This window comes from Labeo rohita, chromosome 12 (genome assembly GCF_022985175.1).
Source record: "Labeo rohita strain BAU-BD-2019 chromosome 12, IGBB_LRoh.1.0, whole genome shotgun sequence".
Classification (NCBI taxonomy): domain Eukaryota; kingdom Metazoa; phylum Chordata; class Actinopteri; order Cypriniformes; family Cyprinidae; genus Labeo; species Labeo rohita.
In genome coordinates, this window is record NC_066880.1 from 25,586,651 (window position 1) to 25,604,055 (window position 17,405).

The 17,405-nt window shown below is 35.0% G+C and overlaps 1 protein-coding gene across 2 annotated transcripts in view; it reads left to right on the forward strand.

Annotated features, from left to right (window-relative positions):
- Positions 1 to 17,405, forward strand: part of pcdh15b (protocadherin-related 15b) — a 245,671-nt gene that overhangs the window by 101,695 nt on the left and 126,571 nt on the right. For both annotated transcript variants that reach the window (XM_051124508.1, XM_051124507.1), the window contains exons 13-14: positions 2,280 to 2,414; positions 16,012 to 16,161. In XM_051124508.1, coding sequence (XP_050980465.1) covers positions 2,280 to 2,414; positions 16,012 to 16,161 — 285 coding nt within the window. The remainder of the gene's footprint in view (positions 1 to 2,279; positions 2,415 to 16,011; positions 16,162 to 17,405) is intronic.

Below are 17,405 nucleotides of genomic sequence, written 5' to 3' on the forward strand. Positions count from 1 at the left end.
CTATCTATTTAGTCTTTTAAGGGTTCAAGCGCGGAGCTTAATTGTTAGAATGGTCATGGATGAGCAGTTTCCACGTAAAACTAATCGTGCAGACCAAACCGTAAGTCGTAGAGACTTGAAACTTGGAGGGATGGTAGTACTCACACCGCCTTCATTGTGACGAGGCTTGCCCCAGTTGGCCTGATGGGGGCGCTACAGCAATCAAAAGTGCAAAATCGCTCATAACCTGCAGACTCACGTGTCTTATGTCGTTTGAATCCTTGGCTCATGCCAAAATGCACGCCTCAGATTTTTGGGTATTTAGCATTTTTTTCAAAACCTACTTTTGCAAACTAGTTCTAGGTTTATTCACCCGATCAGAACCAAACCAGTGCAGAAAGATTCTCTCGAGAGTGAATATCAATAATTATCACAAAAGGCTGAACTTTCAACTCAACGTGGCAAAGGGATGCCAAAACGTTCGAAGGGGGCAGGGTCACTTTTAGTAAAATGCCTAAAACTCCTGTACGGAATGACATATATTTGCCAAACTCGGCACACTTATGTAAGAGCTCAAGCTGAGGTCACAGGAAAAAAATCTTGGAGATTGGCCACTTGATGGCACTATAAGAGGGGAAGAACATAAAAAATGGTTATAAGTAAGCAACCATTTGTCCTATCAACATGAAAATCACTGTGTATGGTCTTGGTCCAAAATGCCACAAGGTTGTCTAACGGAGGCCGATCGGAACGAAACTTGGTGGGCCTGTTTGACTCACAGACCTTTGGGGCTGTGAAATTTTATTAATTGATCGTACATTGTGCGGTTTTCTGCACATACACACAATATTTGTATTGTATGATAGACCTTCTCGTTCTCTAGAACTTTACCTCTAGAACCACTGCTGTCGATCAAACCGTTTTTAAATCATTGAGAAGATGTGAAAAACCTACCTTTACAAACTAGTCGTAGGTTTTTCAGTCAGTCTGGAAACAAACATCACAGTGCAATTCTCTGGACTCTCTAGGTCAATATTGAAATTTACACTTCTGGAAGCTATAATGGGGTTCTTTATAAAAGGGGTCTGTCCAAATATACCCAAAAGCCTATAAAGCCTAAACAAAAACTCAAAACTTCACAAAACCCACTAAGCACATGCGACAGGTGATTCTAAACAAGCATGCAAAGTTTCAGGGAGATTGGACCACAACTGGCGCTTTAACAGTCATAAATGTTATAAAAACACCATATTTCAACATATAGCGTTTTTTGTATTTTTTTATTTATTTATTTTTTTTTTTTAATAATTAATTTGGGTGGTTACAGGCTTGTGAAATAATATGCAAGTCTTTTTTCTTATGTGCTTGAATACCTGAAGCACTTGAACCCCAGAAATCACTGCTTGCAGTTATATTTATTTTTTGTATTTTTATTGGAGGGAAAAAATGTGTAACTATTTATACTGTTTACTTACAACTGTCTGAATATGCTTTTAAAATGTAATTTATTCTTGTGATTGAAGAAGAAAACATTAATATTTTTATTCAGCAAGGATGCACTAAATTGACCAAAAGTGACAGAAAAGATGCTTATAATATTACAAAAGATTCTATTTCAGATAAAAGCTGTTATTTGGAGCTTTCTATTAATCTAAGAATTAATTGGTAATAATAAGAACTATTATTAATAATTGAGCACCAATGAAAATAGATAATACGTAACCACCAAATCAGCATTTTAAAATGATTTCTGGAATATCATGTGACACAGAAGACTGGATTAATGATGCTGAAAATGCAGTATTGCTATTACAGGAATAAATTACACTTAAAACATTTTCAAATAGAAAAAAAAAATTACAATAATATTACTCTTTTACTGCATTTGTGATTATATAATAAATGCAGCTTTGTTGAGCATAAGAGACTTTCAAAAACATTTGCACATTTCTTAAGCATAAAAGTGCATTTTCAGCTGCTCACTGAGTCTTGAAATGCTGTTGCCCTTGTATAATCTATTTAGATATTTATGTTTCTTATTAATTTACTTTGAAATTTCAGATATCAGTGTCTTAAACTTCACAAGTTGGTGCTTTTGAAATTTCTTTTAGAAGGTTTTGGGTTGTTTATCTTAACTGGAGTTCTCCCTTATACAGTTTGTTTCTCTAATGCAATGTTTTTTTTTTTTCCTTTTTTTTACCATCCTTAGCAATTTGTATAGTCATATTCCCAGCATGCTCTCTATTCTGATGTCTCTTCCTTCTGACACGGGAACTTACAGTGATTTATTTCCACTGCAGACGAAAGATCCCATGGTGCGCATCTCTCTGGACAACTACAACAGCATCTTTGCAGTGACGCCCAGTGGGATCGCACGCTACCTGACACTACTGAGGCCCGTGGACCATGAAGAACAGCCGAGTTATGCCTTCACGGTAAGGGCTCCGTGCCACCTTTCCTTGACAAGCCTGCTTAGCTCTGTCTCTGTCACTGGGGCTTGCAGCTTTCATGTCAAGGACTTTGTCTAAACTCGCTTCTCCACACACTACTTGATTTTTCGCTCTGGAGTTATTTTTAAAACTGCACACTGCACTAAAGGAATTTTGAACGAGTCCAAGCCATGTGGTCATATAGATTCTCTATGCATTTGGTTCTTCTTAAGTATGTGACATATCAGGAGTCTCAGAGATATATTTTTTAAAAATCTAGTTGAAAACACGTGTACCAAGTTCTTAGAAATGTAGTCATTATATTCACGTTGTTTTCATAAGGTTTTGAAAATCTTTTATACCCATTTAGAACATTTATTATCAAAGAAAACTTGGAATTTAATGAAACCATCAAGTAAAAAGCCTTGAATTACATCTTGATCATTATTTCCAAAAATGTATTTTTAAAAAGGTTTAAATTTTTTTTTTTTTTTTTACTTTTAATGAACATTTTTTATGATTATCATTGTCATTACATTTTACACCGTTCTCCAAAATGTCAAGGACATCTTGCACTTTATTGCCACCCTAAAACGAACAAAAATAAGAAAAAAATAAGTGCATAAGTAAACACATACATACATACATAAAAATAATAAAATAAAATATTTATATACTCAATGTATAATGTGTTTCTTGAATAAATTAATATATCATTTCAAAAGTCTTTGACTTTCAACATATATATTTATGTATTTATTTACTTAGTGTATATACATACAATTAAATTAAAAATAAATAAATATGAAGACATAAAAAAGACATATATATATAAATAATGGCTTTTGAGCAGGCAACTTTCCTCCACTGTTGTTTTGATTAATTGAAAAATATATTTTAAAATAAATAACATTACCAAGGTTTGGTGGCGTAAAGGCTTTTCATACTGTGCTTAACCTCAGGTTATCGTCGTTCTAAACCCAGTCTTTATCCTCGGGTAAATGTGTGTTTCACACTTGTAATTTAGAAGTGCACAGCTTCTTTTTTTTATAAACAGTTCAGAGAAAAATGTCAAATAGTGATGAAAAATTGGATTGAAGAAGTGGACTGTTACAGTCCACCAAAATGTCTACTCAGGAAATACGTGACAGTACAGTTTGCAATAATATAACCACTAAAGCTGTAAAGAGGTCATGTGCTGCTTTCGTCCAATCAGTGAAAAAAAAAGGATGGCTCTTATTTTTTGTCCTTTAAAATCTTCTGCTCTCACACTCCCAGTCAACTCTCCTTTATGAAAAATGGAATTAATTCAAATATCACTGAGGACTACGTTTAGGGTGTGCTCAACAAAGGTGAAATTCTGTATTAATGACCATAACACCATGTAATTAATAATTATACAAAACCATTACAGGGCTCTATGTTTGCTTCTTTTTAGGAGTGCTTGTGCTTACTTAAAAAAATTTAGGAGCACAGTCAAAATTTCTAATCAATAATCAAAAATTTGATAAAAAAAATAGCCTTCCCATTACAAGGTGACATTTGACTTAAAGTGATTTACAGGGGAATTTTGTTTTGACATTTGTAATGGCATTTTTCAAATTGTACTAAAAGTATATCATCTTTTATGTACATTTTTTAAAAATATATATATTTTATAAGCTTTTAATGTTATAATGTTTTAAATATACAATTTTGAATACAGACATTTTAAATAATATAAATAAATAAAGATACTTTAAAAATGAAACTAAAACTGCCAGTAGGTGGCGGAAATTTAATTACTGAATCATTCATTCATTTGATTCGTTCAAATGACTGATTCATTCAGGTATAAAGCAAGTCACTGTCTTTATGAATGGGAAGTTCATTGACTCATTAGATTGCTTTAAAAATGCACGTTTATACATAAACGAAACAACACTGTGTTTGAAAGGAGATGTTGTTACTTGTTTCAAACTATTTTTAATGACATAATGGAGGAAAATCAGGCAGTAGTGTTACAGTCAGACAATGTAAGTCACTTAACGCTTATTTACCTGTTGTATTAAATCAGTATCTCATTTGCAAACTCCCTTACAAATCATTAAAAGGTGTCACTCATTTTAGTTCATCGCGATCTTACAAAGTTCCATTATAATCAGCTAAGCTCTCTCTACACTGCACAATGAATCTCTTATTTACACTCTCTTTACACTTTGTTTATGAAAAGATTTGTGAGATATGTCTGTGATACATTACTCAACGTTGCAAAAAAAACATTTAGAAACCTTTGAAGCTCCCCTCAGCGCAAGCACAAACTGAAATACAGACTGAAATTGTCACACTGTAGAGCGCTGCATTAGTAAACTGTGAATTAGGTAAAAAACGAAAGCATCTTAAAATGTGAAATTACTTTGGCACCAATAGCCTTGTGGACAGCGTGCTGAAATGTAGTGCTGTTGTGCTTCAGGTGTCCCGAGTTCGAATCCCGGCTCAAGAACCTTTCATGACCCAATCCCCCTCTCTCTCCCACTTAATTTCCTGTCCACTTACTGTTCTATTGAAATAAAGGCATTAAACACCAAAAATAAATTACAGTGCTGCTGATGAGAACCGATCTTTGAAAAATTGCAGTCTGGTCTAGATCGTGATGACAATCCGACGTGCGCTTCAGCTGCAGAAACTGGAAAGAGATTTCGTTACTCTCTGACAATCTGCATAATTTTCTTCAGTCTTTGAGAGGAGTCACAAATCTTTTTTCTGTACCAGGATCTTCATCTAGGAAAAATAACGAAGAAGTTGTAAGTGTTCCACCATTGTCGTGACGTGTTGTTAAGTATGGTAACCCAAATAATCATTTAACCCATTTAAGTGCACACACACAGCAGTGAGTAGTGAACACTGCTCACACACAACATGAAGGCCCCTGAGCAGTGGGTTGAGGACTGAGGACTGCCCCTCATCTCAAAAATGTATCAGTGAGCAAAAACTTTGCTAATATCAGCTCTTAAAGTACCTGTTGATAAAAAGATACATACTTTAAGCACACTCTAAATGACCAGTTATCTGGATGAAATTTTGCTTACATTACATACATTGGGTAAAATAAGTATTTAACACATCACCATTTTTCTCAGTAAATATATTTCTAGAGGTACTGTTGACTTGAAATTTTCAACAGATGTCGTTAACAACCCGAGTAATCCATACAAAGAAAACAAAACAAATAAGTTCACAAATTAAGTTATGTGTAATAAAATGGAATGACACAGGTAAAAAGTATTGAACACATGAAGAAATGAGGTGCAAAAAGGCATGGAAAGCCAAGACACCACCTGAAATCTATCAGTAATTAGAGAGCAATCCTGCCCCTTGTCAGTGGAAATGAATATTAGCTGGTTCAGTCCCAACACCTACAGTACCAGGATGATGAAGATAAAACAAGGGTGAACATTTCAGCAAGACAGTGATCCCAAACACTGCCAAGGAAACTCTCAATTGGTTTCAGAAAAAGAAAATAAGGCTTCCAGAATGGCCCAGCCAATCACCTGACTTGAATCCAATAGAAAATAAGAACTAAAGATCAGAACTCATAAAAGAGGCCCTCGGAACCTTTAAGATTTGAAAACTCTGTGGAAGAATGGGCCAAAATCACACCTGAGCAATGTATGTGACTAGTTTCTCCATACAGGAGGTTCTTCTTAAAGTGCTCCTGTTATGCCTTTTCATGTAGCTATATGTGAACATAAACTATCTGCAAAGTTGTGAAGCCGACAGTGCACGATACATAAAGTTATTGTCTATCAAAAAAAAAAAGTCTGTTCACAATGGCCTGAAAGAGTCGTCAGGAATTTGAATCTTTTTCTGTTACGGCTATACGTCACAAAGTAACACATTTGCATAATGTCCGCCCACGTTCTACATCGCGAACAACTTGCCCGCCCATAAACAGTAAAATTTCCATGTGGTTTACGTCATGTCAAGAAGACGCTGTATCCTAAGTACAATGCGTGATTCACCAAAGGCTTGCTCTTAATAGATGAATCAGTGCCCAGTTTATTTGGAACGGCTTGCTCCTCTGAACCTCTACAAGCGTGATTAATAATTGATGGTTGTATTTTCTAGCGATTGTTCAAAATACGTAGTTGTGTGTTATGTTGTGTAACATTATGTCATGTAAAATCTTGGATGACATGGAGGTGAGTAAATTATCAGGGCATTTTTATTCTGAAAGTGGAGTAATCCTTTAAAACTTGTTGCTGTGTGTGTGTTGTGTTCGCACCGCGCAGCTCGTAGGTCTCTGGCTAACCGGCTGACAGCTTTATCTGTTCACTTGCTATTGTCTAGAAATGTGTCGATGAGTAGTGAATGCTTATTGTTGTTATTACTTGAAGTTCTGACAAAGAATAGAACAGTACGTTGGTGTACAAGTTGCAATGCTTTATCAATACATTTCTGCGTTGGGTTGACGCATATACTGTGGCTGTTTGGGTATTGTTGTTTACCACCAAGTTGTGGGCTAGAGTAACGGTGATGGGCGTTCTGTGTTTGAAATACGCTGCATGCAGTAACGTTAAACCAATCACAAAAGACTGGGTCAACGGACCTATCACCGCAGATTAGTGTCACGCAAAGGAGTGGTTTGGACAAATGATTCGTTTTAAAGAACCGTTTGGGAGTCGTTGAGCAAATAAGGTAAAAATAAATGCATATTATAAGACAATAAAAATGTTTTTTGACCTTGCATGCATGTCAACTTGTTGTTGGGGACTCCCAAAACCAAAATATGAACCTTTTTTAATCCATAATAGGGGCACTTTAAACCAAAAAACATTTTGTACTGCTTTTAGTAGTCTTGGTACTTACTTACAATGCTGAATAGCACAACACTGCATCAGGTCACAATGCAGAGCACTGCAGTCGTGCCATCAGTAATTCTCTCAGGGTCCTGCTATACAATTCACACAAAAGCACCATATTTCATTGCCTATCATACTGTACAATAGAGATATGCAGATCTCAATTTGGTGACATGTAGGCAATTGCTGTTTTCCCCACATTTTTGCTTGGTGGTGAATGGATTTGAATTAACGCTGAGCACGTTCGTGGTTATTTTAGTCTCTGACATATACTACAGTGATACAGCGGAGTGTATTATAGTGCTGTCGGCCTGTTAATGAGAGAGAACAATGGTATTTTTAGGACCAGGGAAATTATGGAAGTATGGGTCACACTATTATGACCTACACAAAGAATACACAGTTGCATTTCCCTGGTTAATGGAAACACATTTTCTGCAATTGTGCGTGTTGGTGCTCTTACTTGTCAGTACATGCTTAATTTAGCATTTTCCAGAAAAAGACAAAATATATAATGTCTTTAAAATCGATTTTCACAGCAACGAATGTACTGTATGCATGCATGTATGTTTGGAAACGCCGTAGAAAAATGGGGTTTTGGACAATATTGGCATGAATCCTTTTTAATTTGTGATAATTTTGCACTGATAAGGGACAACACAAACTACGAAAACATATTGTATTACATAAACAGTTTATACATAGAAAAAACTTCCATTTTCGATTCATCAAAATATCCACCATTCGCATCTATTACTGCTCTGCACAATCTGAGCTTAAATTCACTGTATTCTAAGCTTAATTGGCAATCAGTTGTTGAAGCTATTAAAGTGTGCTGACCCAAAAATCTTTTAAAAACCTGGGCCAAGTTTAAACCAGTAACCAGGCATCACAGCTGGCAAAGGGACTTGTCTGACTTTGACATGTATATATTGCCATTATTATGTTATCAAAATGAAAATTATTATTGCTGGTCTTCAATGATAATGTCAAGTTACTTGTATTTGCACCAAAAAATGAGAAGGATTTATGCTGATATCGTCCAAAACCACACTTTGCCAGGGGTGTTTCCAAACGTTTGGAGGGCAGTGTATAGATTTATTTATTTATTTATTTCAGATTACCCTACAGTTCAGGTGTTATATGTGTATATATATGGTATTATGTGTGTGTGTGTGTGTGTGTGTGTGTTAAAGAATGTAATGCATTATAACATTAAAACATTTTATTTTTATTTAATAATAATTTTTGTTATTTTTTAATTTCAACGTTTACGGCTAGAAATATACTTAAAACAAACTAAATCATAAAATACAATATCATTTATAAGAATATTTTTCAATCAAAATCAAGTATGATTAAAAACAGTTAACATGAATAGTGTTACAAAAGATTTTAATTTCAAATTAAATTCATTTAATTTTTTTAATAGGTTCAAACAGAAAATGGTTATTTTAAATTGTAGTCATATTTAATAATATTACTGTTTTTATAATATATATGTTTTTTATTTTTTGCTGTATTTTTGATCAAATAAATGCAGCCTTGGTAGGCATAAGAGACTTTCAAAAAATAATAATAATAAAATAAAATAAAAATCTCTTATATTTTATGCTTTTTATTTTATGTATGCCATAATATTGTCCATCTTATGTCGTGTTTCTCTGGTAGCTGTTTTACCAGTTTTCCTGACAGTAGTTGCTAACTCTCCTTCTCAGCTGCATATATACATGAAATGACTTATGAAGTAATGAAGCATTTCAGTAATGCAGCTCACTTCCTGTTACTGGAGGTGCACGTCCTTGAATTTGTTTTTAAGCAGAAGCGACCGACATGAAGGACTCCACCTAAGCGGCACCCTGGAGCTAACTGAGATGTCTGAGCTGTCTAGTTTGACGTGCCAAACTTTGCACATGTGATAAGCTCAGCTCTTGAAGCGTCTCGCTGAGATGATGTCATGGCTCTAGGATTGATTTCCCTCTTAAAGTTGGGTAACACTGTCTCTGTGGCAACAGCAGTTTCCAATTTCACCATTATTTGTTAAAGTACAGTGCACTCTAATTCGCCAATTGTTGATGTTGACTTATAAATGAACTAGTTTCAGCCAAAACATTGTCGCTCTTGATGCAGAATGATGCTTCAGTGTTATATTTGCATATCCAGATGCTTTTTTGGGTTGTTTTTATTATTGCAGGAGCTTCAGCTTCTTTATTACAATGATACGGAGGCAGGAAATTGTGAGGGAGAGAGGAGTGGGATCGGATAATTGCATTCCCCATGCCAGATCCAAACTTGCATCTAGCACACGAGCATCACAACTCCGACATGTCAAGTGCACAGGCTCTACCTGACAGATATCACTGAAATAGGTGTCCTGAGGAATCAAGTCTATCTCTGTGACAGACTCACAGCAAACAACAGTGAGGGGAGCGGCCCATGCTTCTTTTTAGCCAATCTGAACACACAGAATTATTTTGGGATTGTCATATTGGCTGATATGTTTTTGGAGGTTGTGTTGTTGAGGGATGGCAGATGCCTAATTTGGTAGTTTAAGGTGTGGTCGCACTAGATTTTACAGGAATGGTTCACCCAATAATTAAAATATGTTTTCTCATTTGGTTTATTATCTATGAAGAGCCATCTTCAAGAGTCTATCAGTCCTGGCTGCCTGATTCCCAGACGAACAGAGTCTAGGTTTAAAGTGTTAGTTTATGCCAGAATGACAATTTCCTGATAGTTTTCTCACCCCCATGACATCCAAGAAGTTCAGGCCTTTCTTTTTCTTTTTTTTTTCTTTTTTTTTGAGGAAAACATTCCAGGATTTTTCTCCATATAGTGAACTTCAAAAGGGATTAAAATGAGTTAAAGTTCCAAATAGCAGTTTCAATATAGCCTCAAAGGACTCTACACAATCCAAACCACTCTTTGGTTAAACAAACCGATTGTTGCAGCAGCTGCAATCTTACACGTGGTCTGGGTTGTGAGGCCGGTTGGATGTACTGCCAAATTCTCTGAAACACCTTTGGAGATGGCTTATGGCAGAGAAATGAACATTCAATTCACGGGCAACAGTTCTGGTGGACATTCCTGCAGTCAGCATGACAATTGCATACCAGCTCAAAACTTGCGACATCTGTGGCATTGTGCTCTGTGATAAAACTGCACATTTTAGAGTGGCTTTTTATTGTGGCCAGCCTAAGGCACACCTGTGCAATAAACATGCTGTCTAATCAGCATCTTGGTATGCCACACCTGTGAGGTGGATGGATAATCTCGGCAAAGGAGAAGTGCTCACTAACACAGATTTAGACAGATTTGTGAACAATATTTGAGAGAAACAGGCCTTTTGTGTACACAGAAAAAGTCTTAGATCTTTGAGTTCAGCTCATGAGTAATGGGGGCAAAAACAAAATGTTGCATTTATAATTTTGGTCAGTGTATGTATAGTAGTCGACATTTAAAGTGGATCAAAACCTTTCATCAGAGTTGTCCTAAAACCAAAACAATACCCATTCATGTCTAAGGACAACTTAGATTAACTTTTTTGATCTACTTAAAATGTTGACTACTACTACTGATTACTTTTTTAAAGTAACATGCACAGTACTGCTAAACACTAATCAATGTTCTTGAAACCGAAAAAGAAAAAAAAAAATCCTAAAATTTACCTTCAATTCACCTGGATAGCCACTGAAACACAGTAGGCCACAGTAGTTTATTGTTGTCCTGTCTCCTTCATTTGTTTTTGAACTGTGAAACAACAACCTTGTGGACAAACAAATGAGTACCAAGTATGTGTGGTTAGAAAATTGCATAGGGAATGCTTTGTACGCATACCCTCTCATACGCATATAACCAAAGTATGCTTTGGGCTTATCACTAGACATTTCTCACCATGCTTTCATGCTGAAAAGACCTTTGTGCCCGATTCTATAGGAGTGTGTAATTACGGTATGAGAACACTAAATTGTGGCGGGGGCTGTGATTGAATGCTGATTCTCAGTCAGACGTGCGTCGCGGTTAGCTCATGGGACGTGGGTTGCAGGACTTAACATTCACTGCACTGAGCCTCACGCCCGCTGAGCGTCGATTCATTCAGAAAATGAAACCAGCTGGTCGCGTCTAAGGGAACAGAGGAGTTCGGGTCCCGCCGCTGATGTTACTCTGCCGTGTTAGACTAGCGTGTCACATACAAATAGCTGCTTAGAGATGCCATTATCTGTCTTGCGACAAGATGAACTTTGTTTGCGGAGCAGTGGAATATCAAGTGATCTCATTTGTCCGGTCTTTGTAGCCAATAGACGTTGTTTTCACTCATTTAAATGAGTCTGTTGGGCCACGTTGTTATACCCATGATGCGGTTAATCTGGAGGAAATTGTTCTCTGAAATAACACAGAGGAAAGTATTGTACTCGCAGCTGGTTTTATTGAAGTCCTACATCCTTGAGAAGCGTTTCAAGGCTAAGCTTTGTGAAAATTTACTGTAGTGACCATAGTTTCTGCCAAAAAAACATATTGACTACTTGGCATTGGTAACCACTGTCATAAAAACATTAATATTGTATTGTTATACTTTGCAAAGAAAGTGTGCAAAACTAGCTGCTACAATGCTAAGTCGTTGCTCTGCTCTGGTGGATGCTAAGTTCTGAGAGGCTTGTGACTATGTGGATGCTAGAGTATTGTTAGATGGTAGTTATCCCCATAGTAGACTATGTTCTTTACACTTTTGTTGATTGCACAGTAATTTTCAAAGTATGCTTCATTTTATAGCAGACTAGAAAGTCAGGTGTCAAAAGAAAGTTTCAGACTAGAAAGAAACCCAAATGTGGTTGTAAATGATCCCAGCCGAGGAAAAAGGGTCTTATCTAGCGAAATGATTGGTTATTTTCATTAAAAAAAAATACAATTTAAATACTTTTTCATCTCAACTTCAAAAATCATTTCAAAATCATCCTGCATCACTGCAGAAGATTAAAAAGTATATAAATTGTACTATTTTTTATGAAAATAACTGATCGTTTCGCTAGATAAGACCCTTCTTCCTCGGCTGGGATCGTTTACAACTGCATTTGTGATCGTTTGAAGCCGCATTTAAACTGCATTTTGGAAGACACCATACCAGTCCATTATATGGAGAAAAATCCTGAAATATTTCCCTCAAAAAAATATAATTTCTTTATGATGGAAGAAAGAAAGGATGAACATCTTGGATGACAAGGGGTAAGTACATTATCTGTCAATTTTTGTTCTGAAAGTGGACTTCTCTTTTAATAATCTAATATTCTGACTTTATGACTTACAATTGTGAGTTAATTTCATGCAATTGCAAAAAAAAAAGTCAGGATTCTGAGTTTGTGCAATTCTGAGGAAAAAAAGTTAGAATTGCAAGATGTAAAAAAAAAGTCAGAATTGTGAGATATAAGCTTGCATTTGTGAGAAAAATGTCTGAATTGTGAGTTTTTATTTGCAATTGTTACTTTCTCACAATTTACAGTTTATACCCCACTATTCTGACTTTATAACTCACAAATGTGCATTCATATTACACAATTCTGAGAAAAAAAAAAATATATATATATATATATATTGCAAGGTGTGAACTCAGAATTGCAAGGGAATTTTGAGATACAAACACGCATTTGCGAGAAAAAAGTCCAAACTGTGAGGTTAAAACTTGCAGTTACCTTGTTTCATTTTCTGTTCAGTGGTGGAAACAGGCTTCTGTCACGCACTATGCTGTGCTAATGGCAAAATTTGCTCAGTTCACATACCCCTACACATAGAAACCAAACTACACTGTAAAAAAAATTCTGTAACATTTATGGTAAAAACCGGCAGCTGTAGTTGCCAGAATTTTACCGTAAAAAAATATATTTATATATATATACCATATATGGTAGCAACGTTTCTCGTTTTGCGGTTTTCACTTAAATTTACAGGTAAATTTACAGGCAACTTCCGGTTGCGCCGCCGCCCGTCACGATCGTCATTCATTCATTCATTGTCAGTGCGAGTGTGAACTCGTTTTCTCCCAATCATTAACAAATTTACCAAAAATAAGAATAGCAGATGTTGTCTGTTTTGTTGATAGTTTTCAGGGAGATGTGAGGCGATCAAAATTGGACAGGGGTTATAAATACTCTTTGGAGCAATTTATATTTGATTATCAAGGTATGTGTGTTATGTTAGACAGCTGCCATGATATCTCCAAATTATCAATGTTGTTTTTATGGATGAATTTGAAAGTAATAACTGTGTTTATGTGTATGTTTGTGTGTTTGGACTCTTGAGTCTCAAACATTATTGTAGGGAAAGTGGTTATGTATGTATGTATACACAGAGTACAGAGAAGCTACAACGATCTATCACGCCACATTAAAGAGCGCCAAAACGGTATTTACTTCTTGAATTTCCTAATGAAATGGACAGAATTTGAAATGTGAGACTCAATGTTTCGTATCAAACAACACAAAGCGTAGCCTAATGCTATTTACTGGAAGAAAGGCGCACTGTGTACTGTTCATTCATCATCTGAAAACAGCATAGATCATAAGATCGATTGGGATTTAAGAATCGATATTGGTTCATCAAAATGTGAATCTGTTAAAATGGAGAAATCTTTTTTTTTTTTTTTTTTCACTCAGCCCTAGTGTATTTTGTTGTTTTTAAACACTGCGCTGTCATGTAAGTTCATGATTAAAAATGAAAATGTGAACAAAAATAAAAGCAATTTAATTTATTATAATAATTAAAATATGAAAATTAAAATGACGGGTAATAATAGATTATGACAGAATTTTTACAACCCTGTCCGTTAGAATGACGGAGAATGTTAAAGTCTAGCACAACCAATATATATATATATATATATATATATATATACACGCTACAAGATTGACTATTTTTAGTCTCCACCGTTCTGGCAGCGTTTTTACCGGAAAATAGTTTACCCTACTTCCAGCTCGCGGACGTCACGTTGTGAAAAAGGCCTATGCAGGTTTTTCATGAACTGATATAATGTTAATGTACCAACCTACTGAAGTACTGAAATCTGTTTTGTACCTTTGTAATACACTAATAACCACCAAAAGCAGGTGGTGATGAGAAAGTCACATGATGAACCAAAGCTCATCACAAACAGTTTTTAAATGTTACCAAATATAGAAGGTGCATAGTCTCATTCACACAAACACTAAACACCATCATGGTAACACACATGAAAGTAAAATAATGCAATAAACATTAATTTAGCAACATTATATGTAACATACAACCCTAATGTACAAAACTGGTAAGAAAAAGAGTTATTTCCACCAAAAAACATTAAAAAAAAAAAAGTAACACAGGTTATTAACAAATTTACGGTTATTCACTGTAAATTTTATGGTCTTTTACCGTTAACCATTTAACAGGTTTTTTAATGTAGCATTTTTACAGTTTTTTTACCATTAAATTCACGGTCATTTTTTACAGTGTATACTTTAGGCTTTACTGACTGAAATACTAACAATAGTAGTAGTAATGCTAACATTAGCAAATGCTACAAATGAAACAATTGGTTGACCAGTATATTGCCAAGGCTGATATTTTTAGCCAATATGTGCAATTTTTAATTAACGGCGTGTTTGGCTGATATTTTTACTTTTCACCAGTAAGTGTTATGAGCGGGACTTTTATTGTGAAAGGAATGAGAACCAAGCACATGAGTGCCCATTCTCCATCTTTGTTTAACAGTTCTGACTAATAATTGATCAGAAAATGCTGTATTACTTTATTCATATACTCTCTGCATTCAGCAAGGCTTATCAAAAAATATATATAATAAATATTTAATGCTATAAATCTTGCAAACTTATTCGTTCTTTTCGAAGTTATGATTACCAGTGCAAACATTATGAGTTGGTTGCAGTATTTAATTCCTTTTTATTTGTGTGTGTTTAACAAATTGTTTGTGGGGGGGAAAAAAAATACTATAATAAGATATCAGAAGCTTATTTGGAATATAAATGTCTTTATTTTTACAGATTTTTTATCAAGTTAACATTTTTCTTTCAAAATGTATTCATTTCCAAATGATTTATTTCATATTATCAAATATTATGTGAAATAAAAATAAATCAAAATGAGTTGTAATGCATGTGTTATTCACTATGTTGAAATGAAATAGTGTGATTATATAGGCCAGTATCACCTTTATATCTGCGCTGACTTGGAAAAATGTTGGGATATGAAAAAACACCCATCAGTTATTAACATTTTTTTATTTGTGTTGTCTTTTATTCATGATATTTGACTTGACTACCTCATTCTGTGCTTGGGCTTCATCTCTTTTATTCCATGTGGAGGTTGACAGAAACACTTCGCCCTTCTCACAGTGCAGTCCACAACCTCTCTGTGATATCCCATTAGTCTAGTTGACAGCTAGTGAGGCAGTTGGGAGCACCGCCAATGGACTGTTCTCTGCACGCAAGAGCATTCATTTGAATAATTTGGCTAGGCTTTTGCTATCACAATAATCAAAGGGAAAATGCACAAGGCTATCTGCCTTTTATATCACAATATCTTTTTGCTGATGTGTAGTTAGCAGCAATTTTCAAATTGCTTTTAGCTTCCCTTTTCTAAAATGGCTGATTTACAGTAATTTATCTGCGGACAATGTGTAATTATGAAATTAAGAAGCAAATGTGGTTTTCTCAATGCATTGATTGTGTTTCTCTCTGCCTCACGGTCTGACATTAACAGTTTCATTACTTCTTTTGTAGATGACCGCCTCAGATGGAGTTCAGGAGAGCTCTCCAGTCACAGTTAATATCACCGTGATTGATGCCAATGACAACACACCTACCTTCCCCAACGTCTCCTACAGTTTGAATGTTTACACAGACATGCAGCCTGGAGACACAATCTTACAGGTAATCAATAAGATACTCTTGCACTGCAATAAAGTCACTTATTTAAAAGCGTTTCATCTGGGTTTTCATAAAGGCATCTAGTCATGAGTTTACTTAAAGCCTTATTGTCTGACAGTATATTTTAATTTGTGCTTTATATACTTTATACAGTAGAAAATAGTCAAAAAATAAACTATAGCTATAGCTATTTTATACAGTTTTGCTTCTCAAATACATTGACCTTGTTTTAAAAATGTTTAAATGTCTTTCCTGGAAAACATGGCAAGATCGTTCTCGCAGAGCTTTTCACCCGTAATCCACTCATTTGAATGAATAGCTGTAGTTCCCACATTTACGAGGGGCTTATTGCTGCAATAATTGCTTAGATCTCTGTTTAATCTTTGTCTTAATGGAACTTTTCTTTTGAAATGTGTGCATAACTGATTCTTTTGCAATCAGAACATGAGCGGAGCACAGATTTGCTCTGACATGCTGAAAGATTGACCCCAGAAGTCAAAATTAAAAAGTGCAAGTTGTATCATCTAAAAGGTTAACTGCTCTATTGTATGCTGGTAGTTGTCACTTCATAAAGGTTCTGAAATAAATTCTTACCTCCCTGTCTGTAGAATCAGTGAGTCAGAAATATCTGTGTTGCATATTACTAGAAGGTAATAATGTCATATGTGACCCTGGACCACAAAACCAGGCATAAGGGTCAATTTTGTGAAACTGAGATTTGTACAACACTTAAAAGCTGAACAAATAAGCTATCCTATCATTGATGTGATAGGATAGGGCAATGTTTGGCCGAGATTAAATTATTTGAAAATCTGGAATCTGAGGGTGCAAAAAAAAAAAAAAAAAAAAAAAAATCTAAATATTGAGAAAATCACCTTTAAAGTTGTCCAAATGAAGTTATTAGCGATGCATATTACTAATAAAAAAATAAGTTTTAATGCATTTACGGTAGGACATTTACAAAGTATCTTCATGGAACATGATCTTTACTTAATATCCTAATGATTTTTGATCATCGATAATTTTGACCCATACAGTTCGCTATTGCTACAAATATCACACACATATATATTGAAGTCTTGTATATACATATTTTTCCGTTCATATTGTTCTAAATGGGGATTCTCATTAATGTATTTCATAAATTATTATTTTTATTATTATTATTATTATTTTACTTAAAGTACTGTGTACTTATTTTAAATATTTAAGTTTTTGTAAAGTATTGTAAAGATGAAGATTCATTA